Source organism: Leptinotarsa decemlineata, unplaced genomic scaffold (assembly GCF_025532065.1).
Source record: "Leptinotarsa decemlineata unplaced genomic scaffold, Ldec_3_MD MMD2_tig00026363_RagTag_RagTag, whole genome shotgun sequence".
NCBI lineage: Eukaryota > Metazoa > Arthropoda > Insecta > Coleoptera > Chrysomelidae > Leptinotarsa > Leptinotarsa decemlineata.
In genome coordinates this window covers 1,317,490-1,343,758 of record NW_027412706.1, presented here as the reverse complement: position 1 = coordinate 1,343,758, position 26,269 = coordinate 1,317,490, and the positions used below count along the sequence as shown (strand labels likewise).

The following is a 26,269-nucleotide window of genomic DNA, read 5'->3' as shown; positions in this document are numbered from 1 at the left end:
GTGCAGATGGCGCATCCTTGATAGGTTGTTCAAAAAAAAGCAAAATAAAAAACATATTTTAATAATTATTAGTGTTAGAGAAATTTTGTATTACAGATGAAATATTTGGATATTTAAATATTTTCAATTACCAGTGATTTAGTACAGAAAAAAATTTTGAACGAAACGGAAGATGAATTTCAAAATCTAATTCGATAATTTGAAAGCAAACCAGAATATGGATTTCAACAATGAAAACTTTATTGTAAATTGTACACCTAAAAAATTCAGTTAATTAAATATTTCAAAAAATCGAAAAATTTGAATCAAGGTGCTTGACATTCATATCAAATCGAAAGATTGATTTGAAAAATAAAATTATTTACTGAAAAAATATTTTTAGTCAATCAATATTTTGAGTTAAACTTCAAATCAAACCACCTAGACTGAATTGTTTTTTGAAATTATCACTGCAAATTTTCTCTTTACTTCAAAACAAATTTTACAACTATCCACCCTCTGTTGGAAACTAACTGCATCCCAGTATTACTATAGAATTTAAGACCTTAAACTTTATTATGTTGTTTGAGAGGAATTTTACCTTCGTGCAGCGTCTGTTAAAGATTTATAATACTAGTGATTAGAACTTGAAAAAAAATTGTATTTTTGACAATAAATCGGACTAAAAAGTGAAAAATAAATATAGTTAAAAAGAAAACACAGCATATGAAACTAAAAGGTTAAAGAGAAATATAGTTTTAAAAAACTAAAAAACACGCTTTTGAAAAACATCGAACTAAAAAGTTGAAAATACTTTTTTTTAAAATAAGTTCAAAACAATAACGAACGAAAAATACTAGTATTATTGTGAAAAAAGCGTAGGCGCTTTGTGCCATATTTTTTGTATACCAAGCGCCCGTCACTTCTTTCACAATAATACAAGTATTTTTTGTTCCTTATTGTTTAAGTTTATTTTGTAAAATTATTTTCAACTGTTTAGTTCGATGCTAACCTGCTCTAAGCGTTATCAAAAGTAACGATAACAACAACAGAATTCAAAAAAATGAACAGGACTAACGGTTGCTTCGTCAATATAGAGAATACTATCCGGATGCTGTTAGGTCGCAGATAGTTAAAAAATTTGTTTCGTCGAGCTGTAACTTGATCTTGTCACTGACGTGACAATTGCCTTATCGCCCGCACTCTTCTCAGAAAAGTCAATCGGTATTCAATAAAAATTCATCAACGCAGCAGCATCCAGTGAAACAAAACAATAGAAGGTCAAACATAACATGAAAATAACTAGTAATGGGTGTTAACTACTGTTGTATTCACAATTTAATTCAAAGAATATTATTAGATCATTTTTGAACTCCAAGCAGTTAGTGTGCATTAAAAATATCGATGATCATGGTGAAATTTACATTTGCTGTTTCCCTAGGTTTTTGTGCTATAGTTTGTGCACTCAGTCGAGGTTAGTAAAAATATATAGTAGAAAAAAATTAATCACTAGTATTACCACATGAAGTCCATTTTTTGGCTCTTGTACGAATACAGTGTTTTTTTGGAAATCTTTTTATCTAAAATTTCTAATTGAGAATTATAGAATATTCGAGATTAAAATAGCTGATTCGTTGAACAACCAATTATAGAAAACAACTTCCTTGACATGATTTTCGAAATATGACGCAAAATATGAAGTGTTGAATTTTTCAATTTTTTCTCAAAATATCTTGGTTGAAATCGTTTTATTTCATTTTGAAGTTATAACACGTACTCACAGCCAACAGCCCAGATTTTAAATTCTCTGATGTTCTCATATAATTAATGATTCATTATCTACTTGAATTCACTGCACCAAAAAGCAATGATAATTTTTGTTGTGTCATATAATCAACAGAACAATTTTCAATTCTCAGAAATCTTTATTATAAAACTTCTTGATGAATACAAAACATGAAATAGTAATGAAAACAATTCACATTATTTAAAAACCAGAAAGCGGAAAAAAACTCCAATTCTATGATAAAATCCGAGAGGGCGAAAGATTTCCAATGAAAATATATTATGTTTGAGAGTGATTAACATTGTTTCATGGTGAATTTCACTAGTCTGCACTCCCATCGTCTGATATGATTGTAATTTGATTCAAATCTATGAAATTAAAAAAAAAATCAAATCAAGTTACTTCATTTACTTTTTTTTGCTTATTTTCATTCTACTGTAATTCCATTTCACGTTTTATTGCTTGATATAGTTGATGTTTTTAGCTATTCATTTTAATTTTATTTGTTCTTTCAGAGATTTAAAATCAAATAATAATCATATTAGACAATGGAAGTACGAACTAGTAACATTCAAAATGAAACCTGGGCTGAAAAGTTCAGGGCCTAAGAAATAAAAACCTTTTTTTTTTTCAAAATTGGCTTTATCCCTCAACGTGATCTCCATCAAGAGCCACACAATCATATCAAAGCCGCTCTAACATTTCAATGCCACTTTTGTAGCCTGTGGCTTGGACTACCCATCGAGCGCGTCCCCAGGTGGCGGATAGAGGAACGGCCAGGGGACTGGAGGCCCTGTCCGGAAAGCCAATGTGGCCTTACGGACGGGGTCGCCGGACTCCTGGTCAGTGTCAGAAATAAGTAGGGTGAGGGGAACTAAAACCCCCCAAAAGCCTTTGCAAAACATGCCACCTTGGACCAGCCTACCCAAGCTAAGGTTTAAGGAATCATGCCGACAGCTGAATGTCCGCAGGGTGATATGCGATCACGAACGATCCCCTTGGGGAACTGGGCGAAACCTCATTGTAATCAGCCTACCTCTGGTATTGCGGGGCTCTGCCAGAGGTGACTAACTCTTCCCTTGCTACTCGTGGGAACACACATGAATGAAACAACAAAAACCAATCCCGAGGCTGGACAGAAGTGCTCACCTCAATCTAAGGTGGTGGCTGGGGATGAACAGAAATGTCCACCCCAATCTACCGCTTGGAATTAGGCTGGACATAGCAGATCACATCCAACAGCAAGGGCACTTTCTGCGGTGGGCGCCAAGGGCTCTGCCTTGAATGAAGGCAAGGAACCGGCTGCCCCTGCAGGAAAGCTCCCTCACTTATGCACCTCCACGGAGGGAACCCCAAGAAGGTTGAAAAAGCCGCGCATCGACGGTAATATTGCTGCACCTTCTGAAACCTTTGCGGAGGCCACCGTGAGACACCTCAAGGTTGCCAATATTGAGGAGATGTCTTCTAGTGACCTGTCCACCTTCCTGGAAAGGACAGGATGGACGATGATCCGGGAGGACAACTCCTCTGGAGGATGTATAATGGGTCACATGTGGCCTAAGTGCTGTGACTGTACACTCACCCTCCCTACTCTATAGATACAGAGATACAGATACCACTTTTGTAGAACGACTTATATTTTGCCTCAGAATAGGTCTCAGTTTCAGCAATAATCTCTTCATTCGAGCGAAATTTCTTACTGATGAAATTTTTTTTGAGGTCTGCGAACAGCCAGTTGTCGCATGCAATTTTGCAATCTTTTTCATTCATTTGTAACACTTTGCATTGTCTTGATGAAGCAGCACTTTCTTTTTTTCAAATGGATCATTTTTCCGGAATTTCGACCGTCAAACGCTACAATAACGTTATGTTATTGTTGATGGCATTTTCCTTCTCAAAATAGTCGATGAATATTGCACTTCGCACATCTCAAAATACCGAGGCCATAACCTTCCTAGCCGATTGTTGTGCTTTCCATCGCTTTGGACGAGATTCACCAATTGCTCTTCACTCAGATAACGATCTTATTGATTCTGCAGTGATGATGCATCCATTGTCACATATCGAAGCAGAATTTCTGGTTTGTTATGTTCAAACATGAATATTACCGGAGTTTTTTCCCAACACCAAACCGTTATTTTAACACCTCGACACGTGTTTCGATCACCCAGTGATCATCTTCAATAGAAAAATCAATAAGTTTGATCTTCCTCTAGTAATATTCATTACTACACCAAAGGTTCCAAACAGTGCATCACATGTTTAAACATGTCCAAAGATTGCTCGGAATCATCAAGACGTTCTTGTTTTTGATCCCGCGCGGCACCCACTTTGAACAGAGTTTTCTCATAGTCAAATGCTTATGCAATATAAAGCCAACACGTTTTTTTTAAATATCCTAACTATCTCAGCTAACTCACGCAATGCCACTTCTAGATAATTGAAAATGATTTTGTGGATTTTTTTGTGTTTTCTGGTGTTACTGCCTCATTTGGACGTCCACTGCGTTCTGCATCATTGGTGTCTCTACGACCACGTTGGAAGTCAGCAAATCAATGTTTATTTGTTGTTTCTGATGGAGCGGAGGCCTTATAACACTTTTCAAGCCATTGTTTCGCTTGAACGGTATTTTTTTCCCATCAAGAAGCACTGTAAAATCAAAACACGAAATTGTTTTTTATCCATTGTTTTGAAAATAACAAAAGCGGTGGCACTCTTAGCATAATAACTCACAAACTTATTAATATAATGTTATGAAATTTCAACAACTTTCTTTTGAAGGTTAGTACTAACTGAAAATGCGGTAAATGCAATAATACTATCGCCATATATGTGTCAGGCCCGAAACTTTTCAGCCCATGTAACAGTGTAACAGTTATCACAAACGAGTCCATAAAGGATCAGAGTGCTGTAAAAAATTGCTGAAGCATGCATAAAATGTGTAGGCAAAAGCTTCAATAATAAAATCAATCGATGAATACAAGGAATAAAATCCGACAGATTTTTACTGGAGACGAAACTCAATCAAACGTTTGATAAACATCAATATCAATAAAAATAACAAATCACAAAATGTGAGATGGGAATACCCTCTTTCACAATTACTCGGTTGATGAAATAATTTGTGTTTGTGGTTTATGGAAAAAGGTCTGAATGTGATATTTTTATGTACTGATCCCAACATTTTTGAATGAGAAAGGCAAACTGAAAAATCTCACTTCGACACTTTCTGTCGACGCGCGTTTTTCTAACCAAGTTTGCATTATTAGTAGATAATAAAGACTATGACTGTCGTTATGGAGACTGAATCAGTAAGAGATGTTTTATATTTTGCCATTTTTATAGACGACGAATCCAGATGGGTGAAAATACATATTTTTTATTCAAAAGATGAAGTCAAAGAAACATTTTTTAAAATTCATATCCAATGGAACTGAGTTGACAAAATTTTTGGAAAAAAACATATTCAACATGAATTAGATTTCACTCTCTCATTTGGTATTCTATTTTCTTTGCCACTTTTCTGAATGATTATATTTGTGAGATTGTACTTTCGATTTCCCAAGTGATGGTGTTTAACTCTAGGTCACCAAAATCTGTCACTTTATTATTTTAACCTCAATACTTTCTGCGGAATGACTTTTTGTTCCTTCCTTTCATGTTCGCTTCGAACAAGGTTTATATCAATAATTGGGAGACTACAGAATGCACTGGATTTACTCAATATTTATATAACATGTTAGAACATTCGATTTTGAAACCCATTTTCAGAACTTCCATTCAAACATTAAATGATCAGATCCATAACTTTAAACCACTAGGATCTTCCAAAATAGTGAGGTGTGACGCATAGACATCGGACCATTGAGAAAACACATTATTAAAATTAGGCATTGAACGTACCTGGATGAGTGCATATCCAGATAATAATATACAGGATGTTTCAAATTCGATCCTCAGCATTAGGATCTTGGAAACTATGAGAGATACGAAGATGGTTAAATCGGGGCAAAGTTGCGCATTTACCTGACTAATCCGAGTGTATACGGGGATATCCGAAAAAAATCAGACATTTCTAAAAATGGTTTTTACTTTATCTGGCTCAATTTTTCAAAGGATTCAGAAATAAATTGCACTTTCATGTTGCCACTTTTTCCCTGCTACATAATGATGTTTTCAAATTTGCTATCCGACGTTTCGTCTTCCGGCCACCATCACCAACTTTATTTTTCCTTATGGGCACTACATTGGATTCTTTCTGTTTTGAATAGAAACAGATTATACCTTTTTTTGATGTATCATAAGTTATCATTTTTTTTTCGAAAAATCGGAGATATTGAAAAAAATTAATTCTTATCATAATAGGCTTTGACTTTAATTTTTTCAAATTCCACTTTCAAATTGTTACATTCAATGACATTTTGTTATTGTACAAGTCATTGAATTTTCAGCGAAAAATGACTTTCACGAATGAAGAAAAAAGAGATATGATACAAATTTATTACAAATATGATAGAAACAGTGTTAGGACATCAGAAATATATCTAAACTTGTATTTCGAAAGGCGACAACCACATCGAACTATGTTCAAGTTATTGGATCAAAATCCCACCGAATTTGGTTCGTTTGGAAAGCCAAAAGCCAAAAAGCCAAAAGCCAAAAAATACGGAGACAGAATCAACAATCAAAATTTGTTAAATGATGTGTGTATGAGGTAAGACATTGCGTCCTTTAAACTTTGAACAAATAACAATAATAAACTAAAACGTAAAGGCAAAAGTAAATCATAGCAAATGCTCAAAATGCTGGCCTTGTTCATGATAACACAACTGTACCCTTCTTTGAATATTATTCACCGCACGATTAACTTCCTTTCTCCTCGATCTTCCGAACTCTTATAATGCTGTGTTGAAGGTCCCCAATATTTTGATATTCCCTTTGACCATACACTCTATATTTCATATGGATATATCCATAACACTTAAGCCTGGAGACCTTGCTGGCCACCTCACCGGCCCATTATTCCCTATTCATTTATTTATCACCATCATGTTGAAACCATGAAATCAAAGCTAGCCAAAGGTAGATCATCCAAATAGTCTTCGAAAATCGACATTAAAAACTGGTGATGGGTTTCTCCATTCAGAATTCCGTCAAATAAATGAGGACCCAAAATTCTATCTTTGTAAATTCCTGCTCACACGTTAATACTAATTCGCACTTGAGGTCGAATTTCTCGGAACTGCCTGGGGTTATTTATGCTCCAAATATGTTCGTTATTTCGGTTGAATATCCCACACTTCGTCCAAATTACATTTTCCAGGAAAACAGGAAAATCAGGTCTCCTTATTAGCCAATTACAAAATTCTTATCGCCTTTCGGGATCACCTGGATACAATTTTTGAGATATGTGTATTTTGTAATATTTTAAACCGCTTTTTTTGAAATGTCTCCAAGCACTTGTATGACAGATATTCATTTCGGAGGAAATTTGAGGTGTAGATTACCACGGGTTCATGTTTATCTGCAAATTATTAATTTTTATTGAAAAGGACAAAATGTCTAACTTACCTTATACATATCTCATTTATTGAATTTTCTTTAGTTTCCTGGTCCATTCTGTCTTCGTATTTCTGTCTCAGCTTTTCAAATGAACCAAACTCGGTGAGATTTTGATCGAATAACTTGAAAATAGTTCGATGTGGTTGTCGTCATTAGGGATGCATGTTTAAATACATTTCCGATGTCCTAACACTGTATATAACTACTAACGGCATATTGTTAGTCAGGTGAATGCGCAACTTTGCCCCAAATTAACCATCTTTGAATCTCTCATAGTTTCCGAGATCCCAATGATGATGATCGAATTTGAAACACCCTATATTAAATGAACTGAGTATCATCAGTTCCAATTTTCAAGTTTTATGTTCTCATATTCAATGATATATGCAAAATCTATAATATAATGAGGGGAACTATTATTTATTGTGTAATTTGATTCATTAAGATTCAAATACTCGGGTTGGATTAATTTTCTGATAATTTGAACAAACATTGGAAACATTTTTTTTTAAATTCCATCCGAATCGCAAATCAATATGAAGTACTTATCCACATTTTTTTGGTTTCAGAACTCCACCCTATTGAACCACTTTCAGGAAAATGTTTCGACAGCTACATAGATGAACAACCTATTGACCTAAGCAACCTAGCGAAAGCTTGTGTTGAGAGGCTACCAACAAAAAAATTATGCTATGGTCTGCAGTTAATCACGAATGAAATTATAATAGTGCATTGTGAAAACGATGGTCAACAATTAGAAAAAGGGTGCTACCGTTTCTTCAACAAGGATTTGAATCAAAGTATTGTTTGTCAGAAATACGTTCAGAGGAATATGTGTGAGATATTAAAAACTCCTGGGAATTTGGCTATTGAGGTATATTGCGACCGGAGTGAACCAGGAATTATTATGGTTAAAAAACTAATGATACGTGATTGAAGATTTTTATATATATTCAATCATTCAACTAAAATATTGCAAGACAAATATTTTTTGGAAGAAAGAACTTCAACGAACTATATGTTTTACAAAAAAGTATGAGAGATCATTCAAGAGTTATATTGAATTTGAAAGTGTAGGTCTATATCTGTATTTCAAATTTTATCGATTACTGAATTTTCTCACATTCATATTCAAATTTCATATAAATGCTTAATGAAAATATATTTATTATATCATGATTTGCACTTATTTCTGTTATATTCCTGTTATTTTCTGTCATACTCATTTATTTTTTTAATTTTTTGGATTAGTTTATTGTGTCAGATAATTCTATGTGTTTATAGACATTTCATCAAAAGATTTCTAGTGAATACTTCATTTTTTCCAAAAACCCGCCTAGAGGTTCTCTCCTCGTTTTCGTTATAGATATCATTTTTCTATATATGCTTTAATCGTAAACTTTCATACCCATGCTCAATGAAATAATTCGTTTTGCATTATTTTCATTTCCGCAGATCTCATAGTCTTCATCATCTACGATTTACGATGTTAGTTTGTCTATTCTTTCATTTTTCCATGATTTCATCTCTTCGTCTCATCCTTCTATTTATGAATTCCACAGAGTTCTCAGAAATAATGTCTCCATAATATTAACATTTCTTCTGTTCATATTTCTCCATTTTTACCTTTTATATATTCAATGTTATTAGTTTATTCATTTTGAAATGTTTTTGAAGTTCTATGAAATAATTTTTGGTTTTCTTTACTATCTTTACTCCAAATCCAATTGAGTTATGCTTTTCGGTTGTCGTTAGTAACTCTAATATTTTTGCCTTCCTTTCTATGCAGTTTGTAGGTTTCTGGTATTTTTTTATTTATCGTCCAATGCTTCTTGTTTTGAAGACAAAGGAAAGAGTTATTATCGTACAAATACATTTTTTCTATATTGTCACAATATTCTTCGAGGAAATGGGAAATTCACACTATTAAGAATTTTTTCTTCCAAGTAATGAACACTGAAGAAAACCTGACTGCCATTCTTCTTTTGACGATTGTCAAAATATTCGGGAAAGAAAAGTTTTGGCACTCTTCATACAAAAAGGTATCAAAATCTTCCAAAGGAAGAAACGAAGCAATCAATATCAAAGAAGTTAACTTTATAGAAAGATGTGTAGTTCATGCAAAAATTAACTTTCAGACAAAAACTGGAAAAAAACGTCTTTTCCAACAGCTACTTTCTTATAAACATACTTTCATATGAATAGTGAATTATACAAAAAATACTTTTCTCTATTCAGTTTGTATTCCAAAATGTATGTAATTGAATGTTTATATGAAAGTAACTGTTTTAGGAGGGCTTTTTCTTTCAGTTTGTGTTTGAAAGTTATTTCTTTGCATGGTCTAGGGGTTACAAACAGATTAACAAATCCAATATAGAGAACCCATTAACTGCAACATTTTATATACAGAAAATAAAGGGCATAAATTGAACATGCTGGAGTCTCTGAAAATCAATAAGGGTGAAAATTCGAATTCTCAATCGAACAATCAACAAGAGGTTGACCGCTCACCATTGTTGAACCTTTTTTCATAATGCCAAGAGTTATTCATATTCGAAATTTACCTGGTGTCCAAGACCTGAGATTGAAATTCTTTTTTAGATTTCGTCTGTTATCTTATTAATCATTAACCAATTAAATGGGGTAACTAGGGGAGATTGGGTATGATTGTCTCAAGGGTTGCTTGTCACAGCGGCCATATTGGAAAATTGAACGAACGAAAGAGTTTATCGAACAAAATAGAAGGATCGCGAGAGCAATATCTCCATCTTAACGTCACTTCAGTTCACTCTTATACTGTGTGAGGGACATATGTACATTTGTTTTTTTCGGACGGCAAAAAAATTTTTGCATTTGTGTCGCGTTTCATAAGTATACTAGAATTTTCCGTAGATATACATCATTTCATGTATTTTTGATGTTATATATGTGGTTCATGATATCACTATCCGTTTTTATGAATAAATATCGATTCAGAGTTATTTTAGGGGGTTATATTTGGAAATATTCCTCGCCCGATCACACTTCGTAAGCACTTTCGTCACCAGCCTATTCCCCAAGTCAAGCTCTCTCTCTCTCATTCAATTTTCACTAACTCATACCTCCCTCATAATTTCCATTTACCTCGCCCGATCACTCTTCGTAAGCACTCTCGTTACCATCTTACTCTCCAAGTCAAGCGCTCGCTCGGCCCGATCACACTTTTTGTAATGCTCTCGTTAAGCATTCAGCAGCCTACTACTCAAATCAAGCGCGTATAAGGAAGCTTCACTTCAAAAATGATTTTTTAAATTTGCTTGATTATCATCATAGATAGTGTTATTAACTTTCATCAATTAACGTGTCAGTGTATTCATAATTGTTATATAATTGCACACACAAACATTTTGACAAAAAACCAACAGATAACAAGTAATGCTACATATAGGGTACGATATTATTTTAAACACGTTAAACTGTACCTATCTCCGAGGCGCACTTGCCAAATGCGCCTGACTAAAGAAGCAAGGAGCACAAATAAGAGAAGAAGTTACTGTAACGTAACGTGCCTTCACACTGTGAATATTTTTGGGGTTCTGTGAACCCATAGCCTTTTCCTCAATTCGATATTGCTTCACTTTCACAGAGAAAGGATCAATATCGTTAGAATCCTGTACATTACATAATTATCAAATGAGACAATCATATCTTTGACAAAGAACTTGTAATCAGTCGGCAACACTATGTCTATAATGATGACAGTGACCCCATTACAAGCAACAATTTTTCTACCTCGTGTTCAAATTGATATTTAAATGGCAATCGGCAATTAAACTTTTTTTCAAACCATAAATCCTTATAAGTTGTTCTGCTTGCTGAAGGTCAGTCTCAAGTAGTGCAATGTAGGGAGAGAAACATAACTAATTCCGGATACTCACAATCAGTTATGAATGCATTTGTCAATAGATTTATAAGTTCACCTTTCAGTTTCAAGAAAAGCAATATGGACAATGTGATAGTGCTGGTTCTTTTGTGTTTTCTGATTTTTGGTTATACAAAATGTCAAGGTAGGATATCAATATGGATTTGAACATTCATTCAATGAATATTTTTCCGCAATTACGAAAAGAAGTTCAATTAGACTCGGATGACCCTCACTCCACCAAAACATCCTTAAAAATAATACAAAAATCATGATGAATATTTGTAACATTGTCCCAGTTGGGAAAAATCGATTGATTTTGTATAGATGTGTTGGGTACATAAGGAAACATGTGGAGACCTGATGAATATTTGTTCATAACTTGTGCATAACAAAACAAATGTTCATCCGTTTTTATAGTAACTGCTGTTGTTAACTCATCAATATGAATTTTCTGTAGTGTCATCTCATCCAGATCTATTTCATAAACATAAATAGATCGTCAATCAATATCTTCGTGAATGTGTCTCGTTCCATAAAAATGTTGAGAACAATCCTAAAAAATTATGCGTCCACTCCCTTTTCGATTATTTCTCCCACATCATGGATGAAAATACTTTATAGAGCTCTCTCATATGAATTTTCAACAAAAGAAAAATAAAAAAGTTCAGAGAAACGACTCAACGTAAATTATCTGTCTTATAGATAACTTCTAAACAAAACATATATCGCACCAGAAAATCACCATTATACATACTCCAGGACTATCAATGCAATACATATAAATAAGTGAAACTGAAATGTATCAGAGCGACAAGAATCAAGACTATAATGTCATCCCAAAAGTTATTAAAAAGGTACATGTTTACACCGGCGAAAAATAATCGAATATGTTGGTTTGTAAGGAAATATCGGCAAATAAATAGTTATTGAGATGTGGAGCTACAAAGACTCATGACATTGAAATGGACAACACTTTTGAAACAACCGTATTAGGAATCACACGTTGAAAGGTAAGACCTCGTTAGTATTTAGCTCGTACAAGTTTCGACTTCTGAGGGTTTTCGTTCGTAGGGGTGCGAGAGCTGGTTACCGGAAAAACAGATTTTTTTAAACCCAATATTTCTCTTTTGTTTGAAGGTGATTGACAATGTTTTATGATGAATTTCATTGGTTCGGACTTCCATTGTCTGATATTATATAAAATGATTTGAAATCTTTGAAAGAACCAATAAAGAAAGAAAAATTTAAAATGAATAGCTGAAAATAACAATTATATTGAGAAAAAAATCTGAAATGAAATAATAGTGAAGTGAAATACAAGTAAAAATAGAACAGTTGATGAAAAAATAAAAAAAAAGGATTCCAAGGCAAGATACTTCACGACGTTTCGATTGTTAGTATCCTCAATCGTCTTCGGGTGATGAGTGAGAGAGATGACTATTTATGGGCCATTCGAGTACTTTCACTTATCTTCGCTTTCTTTTTTCCACTTCACCGGTTTAGTGGGAGATGACTGTTTGGCGGGAGTTGGCCATTTTTCGCTTGATTATGGGTTTCCATCATATATGTGGCGTATCTCTACGCTAGCTTGGCTGAATACATTGTTGGACATCACCCGAAGATGATTGTGTATACTGATAATCGAAACGTCGTGAAGTAACTCAACTCTTATTTTTTTTATTTTTTTTTTATTTTTTACTTTTTGATCAATTGTGACTTGTATTTTATTTCACTATCATTTCATTTCAGGTTTTTTCACTTAATATAATTGTTATTTTCAGCTATCCATTTTATATAATATCAGACAATAGAAGTCCAAACTAATGAAATTCACCAATAGTTCTCATCACAACAATTTGTCTATAGTATTTTTAAATTCATTAGTGCAACCAATGGCAGTATAGTTTGGAAAAATGTTTATTGATTAGTCCTCAGTGAATCTTCGAAAAATACTATTTTTTTTCAGTTTTGATAGGAAATTGGAACATTTCACTGTTCTATCTTCTCGCTGATAGTTCATTTTTTGAATTTAATTTTTTGAGGGTTTCTTGACGTCATGATCAAAATGTGCGTCAGTTTTCTATGCATTTATATTTTACGCATTTGTATCGGATTTTTGTAATCAACATCACGCAAAACAATTTTCATTGGTTCGGACTTCCTCTGTCTAATATCATATAATATCATATTTCGAAATCTCTGAAAGGATCAATGAAACTAAAAAAAGAGAAGCTGAAAATAACAATGATATTATGCAAAAAAACCCTGAACTGAAATTACATTAAAATAAAATACAAGCAACAATTAAAAATTGAACACTCAAAAAGAAATGATAACTGAATCATTTCAAGCCAAATTACTTCACGACGTTTCGATTGTTGGTATCCACAATCGTCTTCGGGTGATGAAAGTCATCACTTTTTAATTGTTCAATTTTTAATTGTCGCTTGTATTTCAGTTCAGGGTTTTTTCTTTGCCTACTACAATTGTTATTTTCAGATCTTTTTCAAAATGTTATTGATTGTCTCAGGGATTTCCAATCATTTTATATCATATTAGACAATGGTCGGTCGGTAACCAAGCGGTTCGGCGTGGGTGCTTTGTTCACTAACTCGAATTGGCTGCCGTGTTGGTCGGTGGTTCAAGCCCTAGTTTGAACGATCGATCTTCACTTGCTACCGTCCAACCCGTATTAGAAATCATACGTTAAAAGGTAAGACCTCGTTAATCCTTGATTCGCACAAGTTTCGACTTCTGAGGGTTGTCGTTCATAGGGATGCGACAGCTGGTTAACGGAAAAACAGATTTTAAACAGATTTCAAACAGAATGGAAGTCCGAACTAATGAAATTAATTATGAATCATTGTCAACCACCTACAAACAAACGTTAAAACAAGTTTATTGGCGTCTGGCCCTGATGCGGTGCCCGTCATCGTACTTGAAAAGTGTGCAAATGAATTTGCACCAGTATTTTGCAGACTTTTCAACCTGTCTTACAAGAAAGGGGTTTTGCTTCTTGTTGGAAGATTGCTCGCGTTCAGCCTATTCCCAAAAAGAGCAAGAATAATCTTCCAAATAACTGTAGACCAGTTGCTTTTCTATCTGTGATATCAAAAATCATGGAGAAAATCGTAAACCACCACACCCTCAAATTTTTGAAAGGCATCAACATCTTGAGCTATGATCAATATAGGTTTCGGAAACAAAGATCAACAGGCGACCTGCTATCATATGTCACTCATATTTGGAATAACGCAATCGAGAAATATGAATAATCAAGAGCTGTTGCGCTTGATTTTCCAAGGCCTTCGACCGTGTGTGGCATGAAGGTTTGCTGCCAAATTTCGGTGATATGGCTTGTCGGATCATTTCTGTGTATGGCTCTTCAGCTTCCTGAAGGGACGTTTTCTGCAAGTGGCAGTCGATGAATAACTCTCGAATACTTTCATCATTCTGGTGTATTCCAGGTATATAGTCTCTAACCCTCTTCTTTTGTATATCAACGACTCATTGGAAAAAAACAAGAATCCCATATATTGCTCTGTTGACGACATCACACTTGTCTCATTCCATTTGGATTCCAGGACATCGGCTACAGAAGCACATCTTCACCGGCAATAGGAGGTTGCATATCTTAATGAGGATCTAGAAGTTATTTCGAATTGAACCAGGTTCAATTCAATGCCACACAAACCCAGGCATCGATTTTCTCCAAGAAGATAAATGTCTGCGAACCGGATATAATAATGTCAGGTCAGACAATTCCGCTTTCTGCTTCGATGAATTTATTGGGAGGGACACCAATATACACAATCATGTAGCAGGAAATGCGAAGGCTGCTTCTCAAAAGCTCGGAACACTGTTCCGAACCAGAAAACTATACACACTTCAGCAACTTCTGATGCTTTGTAAAGCTCAGATCAGACCTTCTTTGGAGTATTGCTATCATGTATGGAGCTCTGCCCCCAAACATACCCTGAAGTTGCTGGATTCTATCCAGAAAAAAGTCATTCGCCTGATTGGAGACGCAAACATCACGTGAAACCTTGATAGCTTGGAACATCGAAGAAAGTTTGGAGATTTGTCTCACTTCCATAGATTCTTAAACGGGATATATTCAAGTGACTTGGCACATTTGATTCCACCAAGAGCGGTACATATCAGAAATACGATACGGGCTGTGGCTGCTCATCGTTTTGAGGTTCAACTCAGTACACTACGAACTTCACTGTTCAAGAACTCTTCCATCTGGAGAACTGCGATTATGTGGAGTAAACTTCCTGGAAACGTTTTTACAAATGGATTTAATCTCCAGTGATTCAAATCCAATGTGAATCGCTACTTTCACACAGGCACCGCTCTGAAGGCGCCTTAAGGATTTTCTTGTAGTGCTTGTGTTTTGTCCTAGAAAAGTTGGGTTGGCAATACTGGTCGTCTTTCATCGGAGCCTACTGATTGACATGAGAGCCCTGATCAATAGTTGTTTTCACAAGTAATAAAATGTGGACATTTCATGTTTCGGAGTGAATAAATACATTCCTATTGGCCTACAGTAGCTATTGGGAGAAGTGTTCTCGATCTCCGCTTGAATAAGTTAAGTTTATAGTGGTAAAAAGTGATCAATAATTAGTGAAATTTGGTCAACAACAAGATAGATGGACCATAGTAAAAATGGCAGCAAATGATAGATCGTTTGCTTAGAAATACCAGTCATCTATAGTTTGACTTGAATTTAATTCTAATTATTTCTCATTGCCGGTTTTTTCTTTCTATTTTTCAACTTGTATCGCCTTCTCAGTTTAACTTTTTGGACCCAGTGACTTTTAACTGGATATTGAAATGAACAGGTCCGGTTTAACAATTTTAAAGAATTAATTACCATAAATGCAAAACAGTGGAGACCAAGGAAGACCCATTATGTATATGTGATAAATGCAAATGTAAACTGTGTCAAATATGTGCGAAATTGTTAACTACCGAATACAGAGCAGCTACCTTGAAGTCAACCAGAAGGCTGATATATTTGGTATAGACTGTCAATCAACATATTATATCCTAACTCAAAAAACTACATTCATTGAAATTCAAAAAAAGATAAAAAACTCTCAAATAAACTTGAGGAAGCATTGAATATTTTTCTTAAAATGGGTCACTGTTGAAGACATTAATGATAAATTTACTAAACCTCTTCTGAGTGACATAAAAGATGTTCATAATAAACTTCAATGCATAAAAGCAGCTATGAAACAGGACATACCAGATGAAGTTGTCAAACCATTACAAGCAGATATTCTAGGTTTGAAAATTACATTACAAGATGGCATCCAAAACACGAAACAAGAAGTCATAAACTTGAAAGAACAAAACTTGTGGGGTCTAATGTTGGAGGGAAAAATCCAGCTGAAACTGTATTTGATGGTCGAGACGTTACTAACTCAGGTAAAAACAGAAATAATAGAAAAATTTGGATATTTGTATCAAGGGCTCAAGAACATGTGACGGAAAAAATGGTAAAGAAATACATACATGGAATAACAAAATGTGATATGACTGAAATTGAAGTTGAATTATTAAAAACATTTTACACAAGAAAGGATAATAACTGTTCCCTAGTTGGTGTAGAACCCCGATTCAAGGATGTTATAAATGAACAATCATTTTGGCCAGATGGTGTAACATTTGAACGGTTTGATTTTAAAAACGGTCAACATTTCCTAGATAATGCTCGTCAAAAAAATGTTGGTGTAGTGAACAGCTCCTTCAGTAGTGTACAATCGGTTTTTTCCAATCCTTAGATGGATACCCAATTACAAACACTTGTTAACAACTCGACTTTACATATTGAATGCCAGTCAGCAAAAGTTGTATCTGATGGTCTGGGGTTATGTGAACCTACTATATTTTCAATCATACATGCAAACGTGCAAGATATTTCAAATAAAATTTTGGTATTGAAGCATCTCTTACTGTTATACCCCAAAATAAAAATACTCTCTTTTACTGAACATTGGTTACGGGAAGATGAATTGGAATCGGTGAGTTTTGAAAACTCTATTTGTATCAGCTATTATTCAAGAAATAATATCAGGAGACGTGGATCCATTGTATTTGTCCATAAGAGCCTACTTAAAAAATAATAAAAACCTTCAAAATGTTGTTAAGATGTCTGAAGAACAACTATGTGAAATATCTGCTTGTCATATAAAACAATTGAATTCAGTAGTTCTTTCTGTCTATAGATCCACCAAGCATAAAAATTCTGATAGTTTCATACATATAATATCTGTTTAAAATCTGTTTTTCCGTTAATCAGCTGTCGCCCCCATACGAACGACAACTCTCAGAAGTTGAGAAACTTGTGCGAGCTAAGGACTAACAATGTCTTACCTTTTAACGTGCGATTCCTAACACTAGGGTACTTCATTTTATTGATAACCCAAATCATTGCATCAGAGTGGTGATTGCAGTGGAGTTCAATGTTCATTTCAACAACACTGAAGATAAAAATTCACTGATCTATGTGAGTCTCTTGGTTAACGACCACATAAAAAATAGCAGAAGGCTGTACTCCCAATACAGGGTCTTTCACGACGAACGTTCGTTAGGACTATATAGAGAATAATTCAAAATAAAAACTTGAAATTTTGTGGTAGTAGGTTTTACAAAACGGCCTTCTCAACTAGAATTTTGTCAACTTCCGAACTCTTTCCATTATACCGGAAGTTGGGGGCAACTTCCTCATTTCGAATGGAACACCCTGTATTTTATTACATTTTTTATTTTCCCAGCATATTTTAGGTCCACTTTGTATAACAATGCCTATACCCAAATTTATTAGTTTTCGAGATATTAATGTTTTTCTGAAAAATTTGACAGTTACAGCACCACTCCGAAAAAATCATATCTCATAGACAGAAACAGTTAAAAATTTGAAATTTCACAGAATCACACTTTAAGTATCAAGTCATGAACAGGTCCATTGAATTTTCGAAAATAATTTACAGGGTGGTCGAAATTTCCACCCAAAACATAACTGATGAAACACGATTTTTTCAAGTGGAAACCATACACTATTCTATTATTTTTGGATACTACGAAAAAAAAGATATCAAATTCATGAAGATTGTCCTTTACATAAAATACACCCCTGGCAAGATATATCCGATTTTGGGAAATATCTGAAAAGTATATCATTGGAAGCAATACCAAACCAAGAACGCTTTGAAAACAAATGAAGTTACTACAAATATGTCAAAATTTGATGCGATATAATTGACGTGTATTTCGTAGTTTTCTATTTGTGTGCAAAATGTCTCGTTTGGTGTATTCTAATGAAGATTTCCTGAATTCAATAATGATTTATGGTGAATGCAATGAGATAATGAACAGAAAGATTTTCAAATCTACACAGACCCAATGAAAATATTCTGAGAAGACTTCTAAGAAACTGTCGTGATTTGGGATCTTTTTCGTCTGTCATCAACAAAAAAAAATCACTCGTAAACAATGAGGACATCGAAATTGTAGTTTTGGCCTACTTCACAGCCTATCCAGAAAATTCGTTGAAAGACGCAGAATAGTCACTTAGAATGTTCGTCAATAAACCGGATTTTAATCAAACATAAGTGACGTCTCTTTAAATATTACCAGGTTCAAAATCTGAAACTTCACGACTTACCTGCACGAGTGGAATTCTGCGAATGGTTTCATATCAAGATACAAGAGGACCCTGAGTTAATGAAGACATGACATGGCTAGATAAAGCCAAATTTGCCAAGAATGGTATGTACAAACGCCATAATATTCATTTTTGTGCAGCTGAAAATCAAAAGCTCGTTCGCCAGCGCAACTTCCAGGATTCATGAAGTTTCAATGTTTTTTGCGCTATAAAGGAATACCGAATTTTATGTTTATATCTTTATGAAGAGAATTTGAATAGCGATAGATATTTGCATATAATTAAGAATGTAGTTGGTGAATCCATAAGGCATTTTTCTGAACAATACCATTTCAAGTTATGGTATCAGATGGATGGAGCCCCTGCACATAGTACTGATACCGCTGCTGGGTTTTTGAATGGGATGTTCGAAAATCAGTGGCTTTGCTACAATGTTCCATTCAAATTTCCTCCTCGCTCTCCAGATCTGATGCCACTGGACTTCTTCATCTGGGGATATATCAAAGAAAATGTTTATGCGGATCCTGTGAGTGATAAATTAAATATGAAACGAAGGTTTCTGGGAGCTTTCAATAATTTGATTCCTGACTCCATACAGAAAGCTACAAATAGTGGTATGCAAAAAATAATATATTCTTGTTTAGAACAAAATGGCAATGTTTTTGAACATCTGTTGAAATGAACCGCAATATTATTTGAATTTAAAGAAATTAAGTTAAATTCTAAAATTAAAGTAAAATCTAACCTTGAAAAATATAAACAAAATAAAATTACTGTATTCGATATCAATAAAACAAACATATAATTCATCTCTCTGATAGTATTTTATTTCAATCCATCCATTTTCATGTTGAGTTACCTTTTACCAACGGCAGAGTTAAAATTAGTTCATTTGTTTTCAAAGCTTTCTTGGTTTGGTATTGCTTCGAATGATTTACATTTCAAATATTTTCCACAATCGGATATATCTTGCCAGGGGTGTATTTTATGTATAGGACAGTCTTCATGAATTTGATATATTATTTTCGTAGTATCCAAAAATAATAGAATAGTGTATAGTTTCCATTTGAAAAAATCGTGTTTCATCAATTTGCTCGATGTTATGTTTTAGGTGGAAATTTCGACCACTCTGTAAATTATTTTCGAAAATTCGATGGACTTGTTCATGACTTGATGCTTAAGGTGTGATTCTGTGAAATTTCACATTTTCAACTGTTACTGTCTATGAGTTATGATTTTTTTGGAGTGTTGCTGTAACTGTCAAATTTTTCAGAAAAAAATTAATATCTCGAAAACTAACAAATTTGGGTATAGGCATTGTTATATAAAGTGGGCCTAAAATGTGCTGAGAAATTGAAAAATGTAATAAAATATAGGATGTTTCATTTGAAATAAGGAAGTTGCCCTCAACTTCCGGTATAACGGAAAGAGACCGGAAGTTGGAAATATTTTAGTTGGGAAGGCCATTTTGTAAAACCCACTACCACAAAATTTCAAGTTTTTATTTTGTATTGTTCTCCATATATTCCTAGCGAACGCTCGTCGTGAAAGACCCTGTATAATATTGAACAATTAAATGGATTTTTGGAACTTGAGAAATGGCGTAGTGTGTTTATTGAAGAAACTGCTGATACAAAATATAATAATTTCCATGAGACTTTCTTTTACCATTTTAACAAATCCATTCCTTTAACTTTGATAGGGCAATACAAAACTAACAATACAAACTGGGTAACACTGGAAGTTTTTAGAGCTAGAGAGCAAGTACATACTGTTTATATATGACTTTTATAAAAACCACCCGACCGAAAATAACAAAGGTGTATATAGACTTGGTAAAAATCTATATACTAAAATGTTAACGTACTCAAGTAAAACTTTTAATGAAAGTAAGGTTAAACATTCTGGAAATGTCAGTAAAACTATTGGGAACATCATAAAAACTAAAACAGGGAAAAAATACACAAAGGGTGTATCCAAAAAACATAAGTTTAAATAATTTGAACTTGTCATTTATCGCTCATGCTGAAAATATAGTAAACAGTTTACCAAACAGTTCAAAAAATATAGAAGAATATTTAGGCAAAACCAATAATACTGGATATCCAATGTTTTTTAGAGCCATTGATAGATATGATATTCCAGCCGTGATACAGACGTTAAAAAATAAGAAGACTGAGGATATATATGGAATAAGTGTCTATGTTGTTAAAAAGTGTGGTCATTTATTGTTGGACGTTCTTGAAAATATCATTAATACCTCTCTGAATGAGGGATGTTTCCCCTCAATGCTTAATTTGGCAAGAATCCCCCTAATCTATAAAAAAGGATCCCCAGAACTTCAAAACTTCAGGCAAATATCAATCTTGGCTTGCTTTTCAAAAATATTTGAAACTATTCTTTATAATCAACTAGTCAATTACTTCGATAAGAACAAAATCCTGAGTCTCCAGCAGTATGATTTTAGGAAAAATATGTCCACTTTGGATGCTATCAAGTCATTAACTTGTGCCATAAAAACAGTTTTGAAAGAAACAAACAATTTTTGGGAATCGTCACAGACCTAACTGCAGCTTTTGATTGTGTTGATCATGACATACTACTAAGGAAAATGGAGTACTACGGAATAAGATGAGTGACACTCAAACTGATCAAATCCTACTTATCTGATCGATTTCAAGTAGTTTGTATTGAGAATCAGGAGAAGCACTCCTCAGACATTAAGTAGAGGAGTCCCTCAGGATTCAATATTGGGCCTCCTTCTCTTTAGTATTTATATTAACGATTTGCCAAATATATTCACCTCAAATATCTAGACAATTATGTATGCTGATGACACCACATTTGGCATCAGTATCAATAAAGGGGAGTGTCCGGCTACAATCCTTGGAGAAGTTATGGAACAAGCAAAAACCTGATTCTTGACAAACAAGCTCATACTGAATGAAAAAAATTCCAAAAGTCTCATTTTCGAATCCAGAATATCCTACAATGTAGAAAATGATCTAGACATGCTGCACATTGAATTTCTGGGTGTAGATGTCAGGCTACTAAGGAAAACATACATGTACATACAATTTGCAATAGACTAAATTTGCTATAAGAAAAGTTAAACAACTCATTAATCAATCCGCTGCAATAACCAATCATTGAAACTTTGTTAATAGTAACTGTAAAGTTACTATATGTCAAACAAAACATCAATAGTTACTCTGTTGTGTCCGATATACACGGTCACAATACTAGAAATAAAGATAATTTGATTATACCTCAATTCCGGTTACAAAGAATGGACGATACTATTGATATTAAAAAGTACAATACTCTACCTGTCACAGTACGTTCTCTGAACTTTACTAAACTCAAAAAATATTTAAAGACATTACTTACGGAAAATCCCCTATATGGTATTAATGACTTTTTCCATTCATTCCCTGGACCATAGTGCAAAGATGCCTTGCACGATTGTATGTATGTACTGTATTATTATTTTTATTGCACAGTTAAGTATATTCTGAAGATTTTACTTTTTGGGCATATGTTAATTTTATCGTATTTTGTGACATGTTCTGAAGCTGTAGCTTTGTTATGAGGGAAATAAAAATTTAAAATTTGAAATTCTAATCTCAAATTAGAAAAGGTTTTGTCTAATATTTCGCATACTGGAAAATGAAAATTGCTAGATATCGGATTGGAAAACTGGAATATATATATATATATATATATATATATATATATATATATATATATATATATATATATATAATATAATATTTTTACAGACTGATTGAGGAGGTAAAGAGTTGAATGGTATGAAATTGAGGAGGATTACTTTTAAGTTAATTTCGAAATTGAAAATAATTCGAATCAAAATGTTAGAATTTTCAGTGTTGTAGCCAAGTTGGCGTCTTCAGAAGATGAAGAAATTATCGAAATTATTGTCTATAACTAGTCATTTTTTTTTCGCAGATCTACACCTAATCGAAAATAAACCAGGCCTTTGCTTCAAAATTCACACCCCGAGTCAACCCCGTTTATTTCCCAATCCCCGCAGAGTGGAATATCCCGATCTGTTTCAATCATGTACGGAATGGCTGAAAGAAGACAGAAACTGTCTTGGTCTTCGAACTCAGAACAATGAAGTCTTGGTCCTTTATTGCAAAGGTGTCAGAAACAGAAGCAGACCCGGATGTTACAAGATAATTAACAAAGACAAAAGAGAAGAAATAGTGTGTCAGAAGATCAATAAGAAGGAGGGGTGTGAAACTATTACAACTCGAACCAACCTCACGATTGTTGTTTCGTGTTCTCTTAGGACTTATACAAGAGACGTCAAAATAAGAAAAAGTCTTCGTCAACAAAAAGGAGAATGAATTTGTAATTGCAGATGGAACAGAAGTTTTCAGAATTTTATTTGAAGTTATCACATTTATAAAATTTGAAAAGTTTTGATAGATGGAAATTTTCGTTTCATACATCTTGACAATAAAAATCGAAAAATATAAAATAAGCATCAAAAATGTATAACCAAAAACGAAACCATTGTACTTCGATGTAAATATAATACCTATATTCAGCTTTCTATTCACTTTTTGTATCGATAGTCAAAGTAGTAATGCAATCTGAATGAACATTGTTCTTTATATATTGAATTGAATAATTTGTTCAAAGTGCTTTTGAAAATCTGTCAAAGAGAGACTCAAAAAAGTTATCTTCAATTGACTGATATACTGACAATTAGAATTTCCCACCAGGATTGTCGAAGCTCCACATTTCTCTAACTGAAAAAACATTCTTCAATTCACCTACTATTGAAATTAGGTGATTCTTCAGAATATGCACAAGTCAATAATACGGTAAAGAACAGTCAAATATAATGAAATTCTTATTTCAATCATTATAAATATTTTTAAAGAAATTGCAAAACACTTGATTGTGAGTTTTTTAAAATTACATTTTGTTGCGTAAACATTATTTTCTGAATCTATGTTGTTTTGGTGTATTATTTTTACCATTGGTTCGGATAGACTACATATTTTGGACTGTACTCACTGTATTCCATTTTTAAAGTTCCTAAATATTCCAAGTGAATTGTTGACTGTGGCTTCGTATGGATACTGCATTTGCTTTTGTATGTGAGTCACTGCAGAAACATTGTCTTCAAAGAGTTACATTATTGTTATGGTCGCTAGTTGTCAGTAACCTGATAACAAAATACCATTAGCATGAATTTAAGTCACAAAGTTTTGCCGCTCACATAAGACCGAATGCATAAGATCGTAAGGAGTCAACACAACACAGTCATTGACCTCAAAAACGACCTTGAGTTAATCAAAATTCATCTAGATTAAACAGGGTTAAATATCAATTCTAGCAGATCAGTGTTGCTTTTGTTCACAAAAGTCGAAAATGTATACTCAAGGTTTGAACTTGAAATGGAACTGAGTTGGCAGTGATGAAGGTCCTAGAAAGGTCTTGGCACAAAAATTGAAGTAGCAGAGTTTTATCTACCAACGTGTGTTTGAAACGAACAATGACCTACTAATCACACTAAACGGCTATCGAACTCATTTGAAATCGCTTGAACTTTAGAACTACCAACAGAGTAAATGAGGTTTCGAAATTCCTGACAACCCACTGGAAATTTGAAAGGGTCACATTGCTACTGAAGAGGTTCCACTAAATCTTCTTCCGTTGAACATCTACTAAAATTTGATAGATTATTTCTTTCATTTTGATCATGTCTTATCAAAATTAATGGTTATTATATTTAGTAGGTCAATGCTCAACAATCTTTTGTTCAAATATATTTGGTCCCACAATATGACTTTCAATTCATGAATCTTTTTTTTCTCACTCAATATTATTCAATTCAACCAACATCGCCTGATCAGTTGGAAATTTTTGTTGATTTTATTGTATACATAGAATGATTTCATCAAATTTCCATACGATTCGTAGCCATCAGACTTCACCAGATTATTTACATTTTGATAAAGGTAGCCCTGATTTTTATACATGATGAATTATTCAAAGGACTTATTCTGGAGTATCATTAAATATGTATATTCATAATGAAATACGATGATACTGAATCTTTACACCGTTGGTTGGTTTCAAAGCATACGATGAAGAATAACCTATCAACTATTCATGAGCATATAGAATAACACTGGTAATCCCAGTGCAATTCATATTACCTGTGATGTAAAGAATTGTTTTTGTTCTTCACCTAACTTCGTGGGTGGATTGGAAATAAACTCGTACTCAAAATCAAACCATTTCGTATTTCATGTTCACTCTCAAAGTATGAAAAGCACGCCGTGATTGATATGACAAAGTATTTTTTACACCATACAGTGTTGATTGACAATGTTTCATGATGAATTTATTTAGTTCGGACTTCCATTGTATAAAATGATTTGAAATCCCTGAAAGAACTGAAAAATAAAAATTAAAAATTAAAGAAGAAGAATAAAAATGATTAGCTGAATAAACAATTATATTAATAAAAAATTCCTGAAATGAAATAATAGTGAAATAAAATATAAGTGAAAATGGAACAAATTGAGCAAAACATAAAATTAAAATTAAAAAAGTTAAGAGATTCCAAGCCATGTTACTTCATGACTTTTCGATTGTTAATATCCACAATCGTCTTCTAGTGCTGACTGGACTGATTCTTTTCTTCAAAACTTTGATATTGGAGTAATTTGGTTTATGTCCTGTTTCTATAGAGTGTTGTGTTTTACATACAGAAAAAAATATTTCCAAGCGCCTTTTTCTTGAAATGGTTGAAATTAATAAGTCTTCTGATTGCATGAATAAGAAAACTGACATTGGTAATCTCAGTAGTATATACCGTAACTTACTGGAACTACGTCAAAAACATAATAATATTGAAAATTGTATCAATGAATAACTCTTTCTTTAGAGTCAAAAATTATGAAATCATCATACCCATCAAAAAATGACATTTGTCAAACCCACAAAAATCCTATACATGTATAACTTTCTCGTCAATTTATATGTTCAATTTATTGTTTTTCGCTCATTTTTACTGTAAGTATGATTTGCTTGCTGGGGGAAGCGGGGGAAGGAAGAATGACTGAGGTGCATGTGGACGCGGCGATAAGGTTAGATGAAAGTAAAATAGGAATAGGATGGGCATGGGAGAGAGAGGAGGGTGAATGGGTCACAGGGAATGAAAGAGTCAACGAACAGAGCAGTGCGAATGAGGCGGAGATGATTGCGATCGAGAAGGTGATGGATATATGGAGTATGGAAGAGAACGTCATGATAGTCAGTGACTCCGCAGTGGCTGTGGAAGGGATGAAAAGGGGGAGAACGAAGAATAAGA

The 26,269-nt window shown here is 33.7% G+C and overlaps 1 protein-coding gene and 1 long non-coding RNA gene across 2 annotated transcripts; both read left to right on the top strand.

Annotated features, from left to right (window-relative positions):
- The first annotated feature begins 1,161 nt into the window (after positions 1-1,161).
- On the top strand, positions 1,162-8,506 carry LOC111511348 (uncharacterized). Its single transcript, XR_002722900.2, has 2 exons — positions 1,162-1,453; positions 7,897-8,506. It is a non-coding gene; the product is annotated as an uncharacterized lncRNA (long non-coding RNA).
- Positions 8,507-11,196: 2,690 nt separating this feature from the next.
- LOC111511347 (uncharacterized) lies at positions 11,197-23,487 on the top strand. Its single transcript, XM_023167363.2, has 2 exons — positions 11,197-11,373; positions 22,879-23,487. The coding sequence occupies exons 1-2, from the start codon at positions 11,253-11,255 to the stop codon at positions 23,280-23,282; spliced, it is 525 nt and encodes a 174-aa protein (XP_023023131.1). The 5' UTR covers positions 11,197-11,252; the 3' UTR covers positions 23,283-23,487.
- Positions 23,488-26,269: the final 2,782 nt, after the last annotated feature.

Bases quoted from the DNA above. Each gene is read 5' to 3' on its own strand.
- LOC111511347 (XM_023167363.2), top strand. From the start codon at position 11,253: ATGAATGCATTTGTCAATAGATTTATAAGTTCACCTTTCAGTTTCAAG. The intron at 11,374-22,878 runs GTAGGATATCAA...TTTTTTTCGCAG, and splicing joins TGGTTATACAAAATGTCAAG to ATCTACACCTAATCGAAAAT.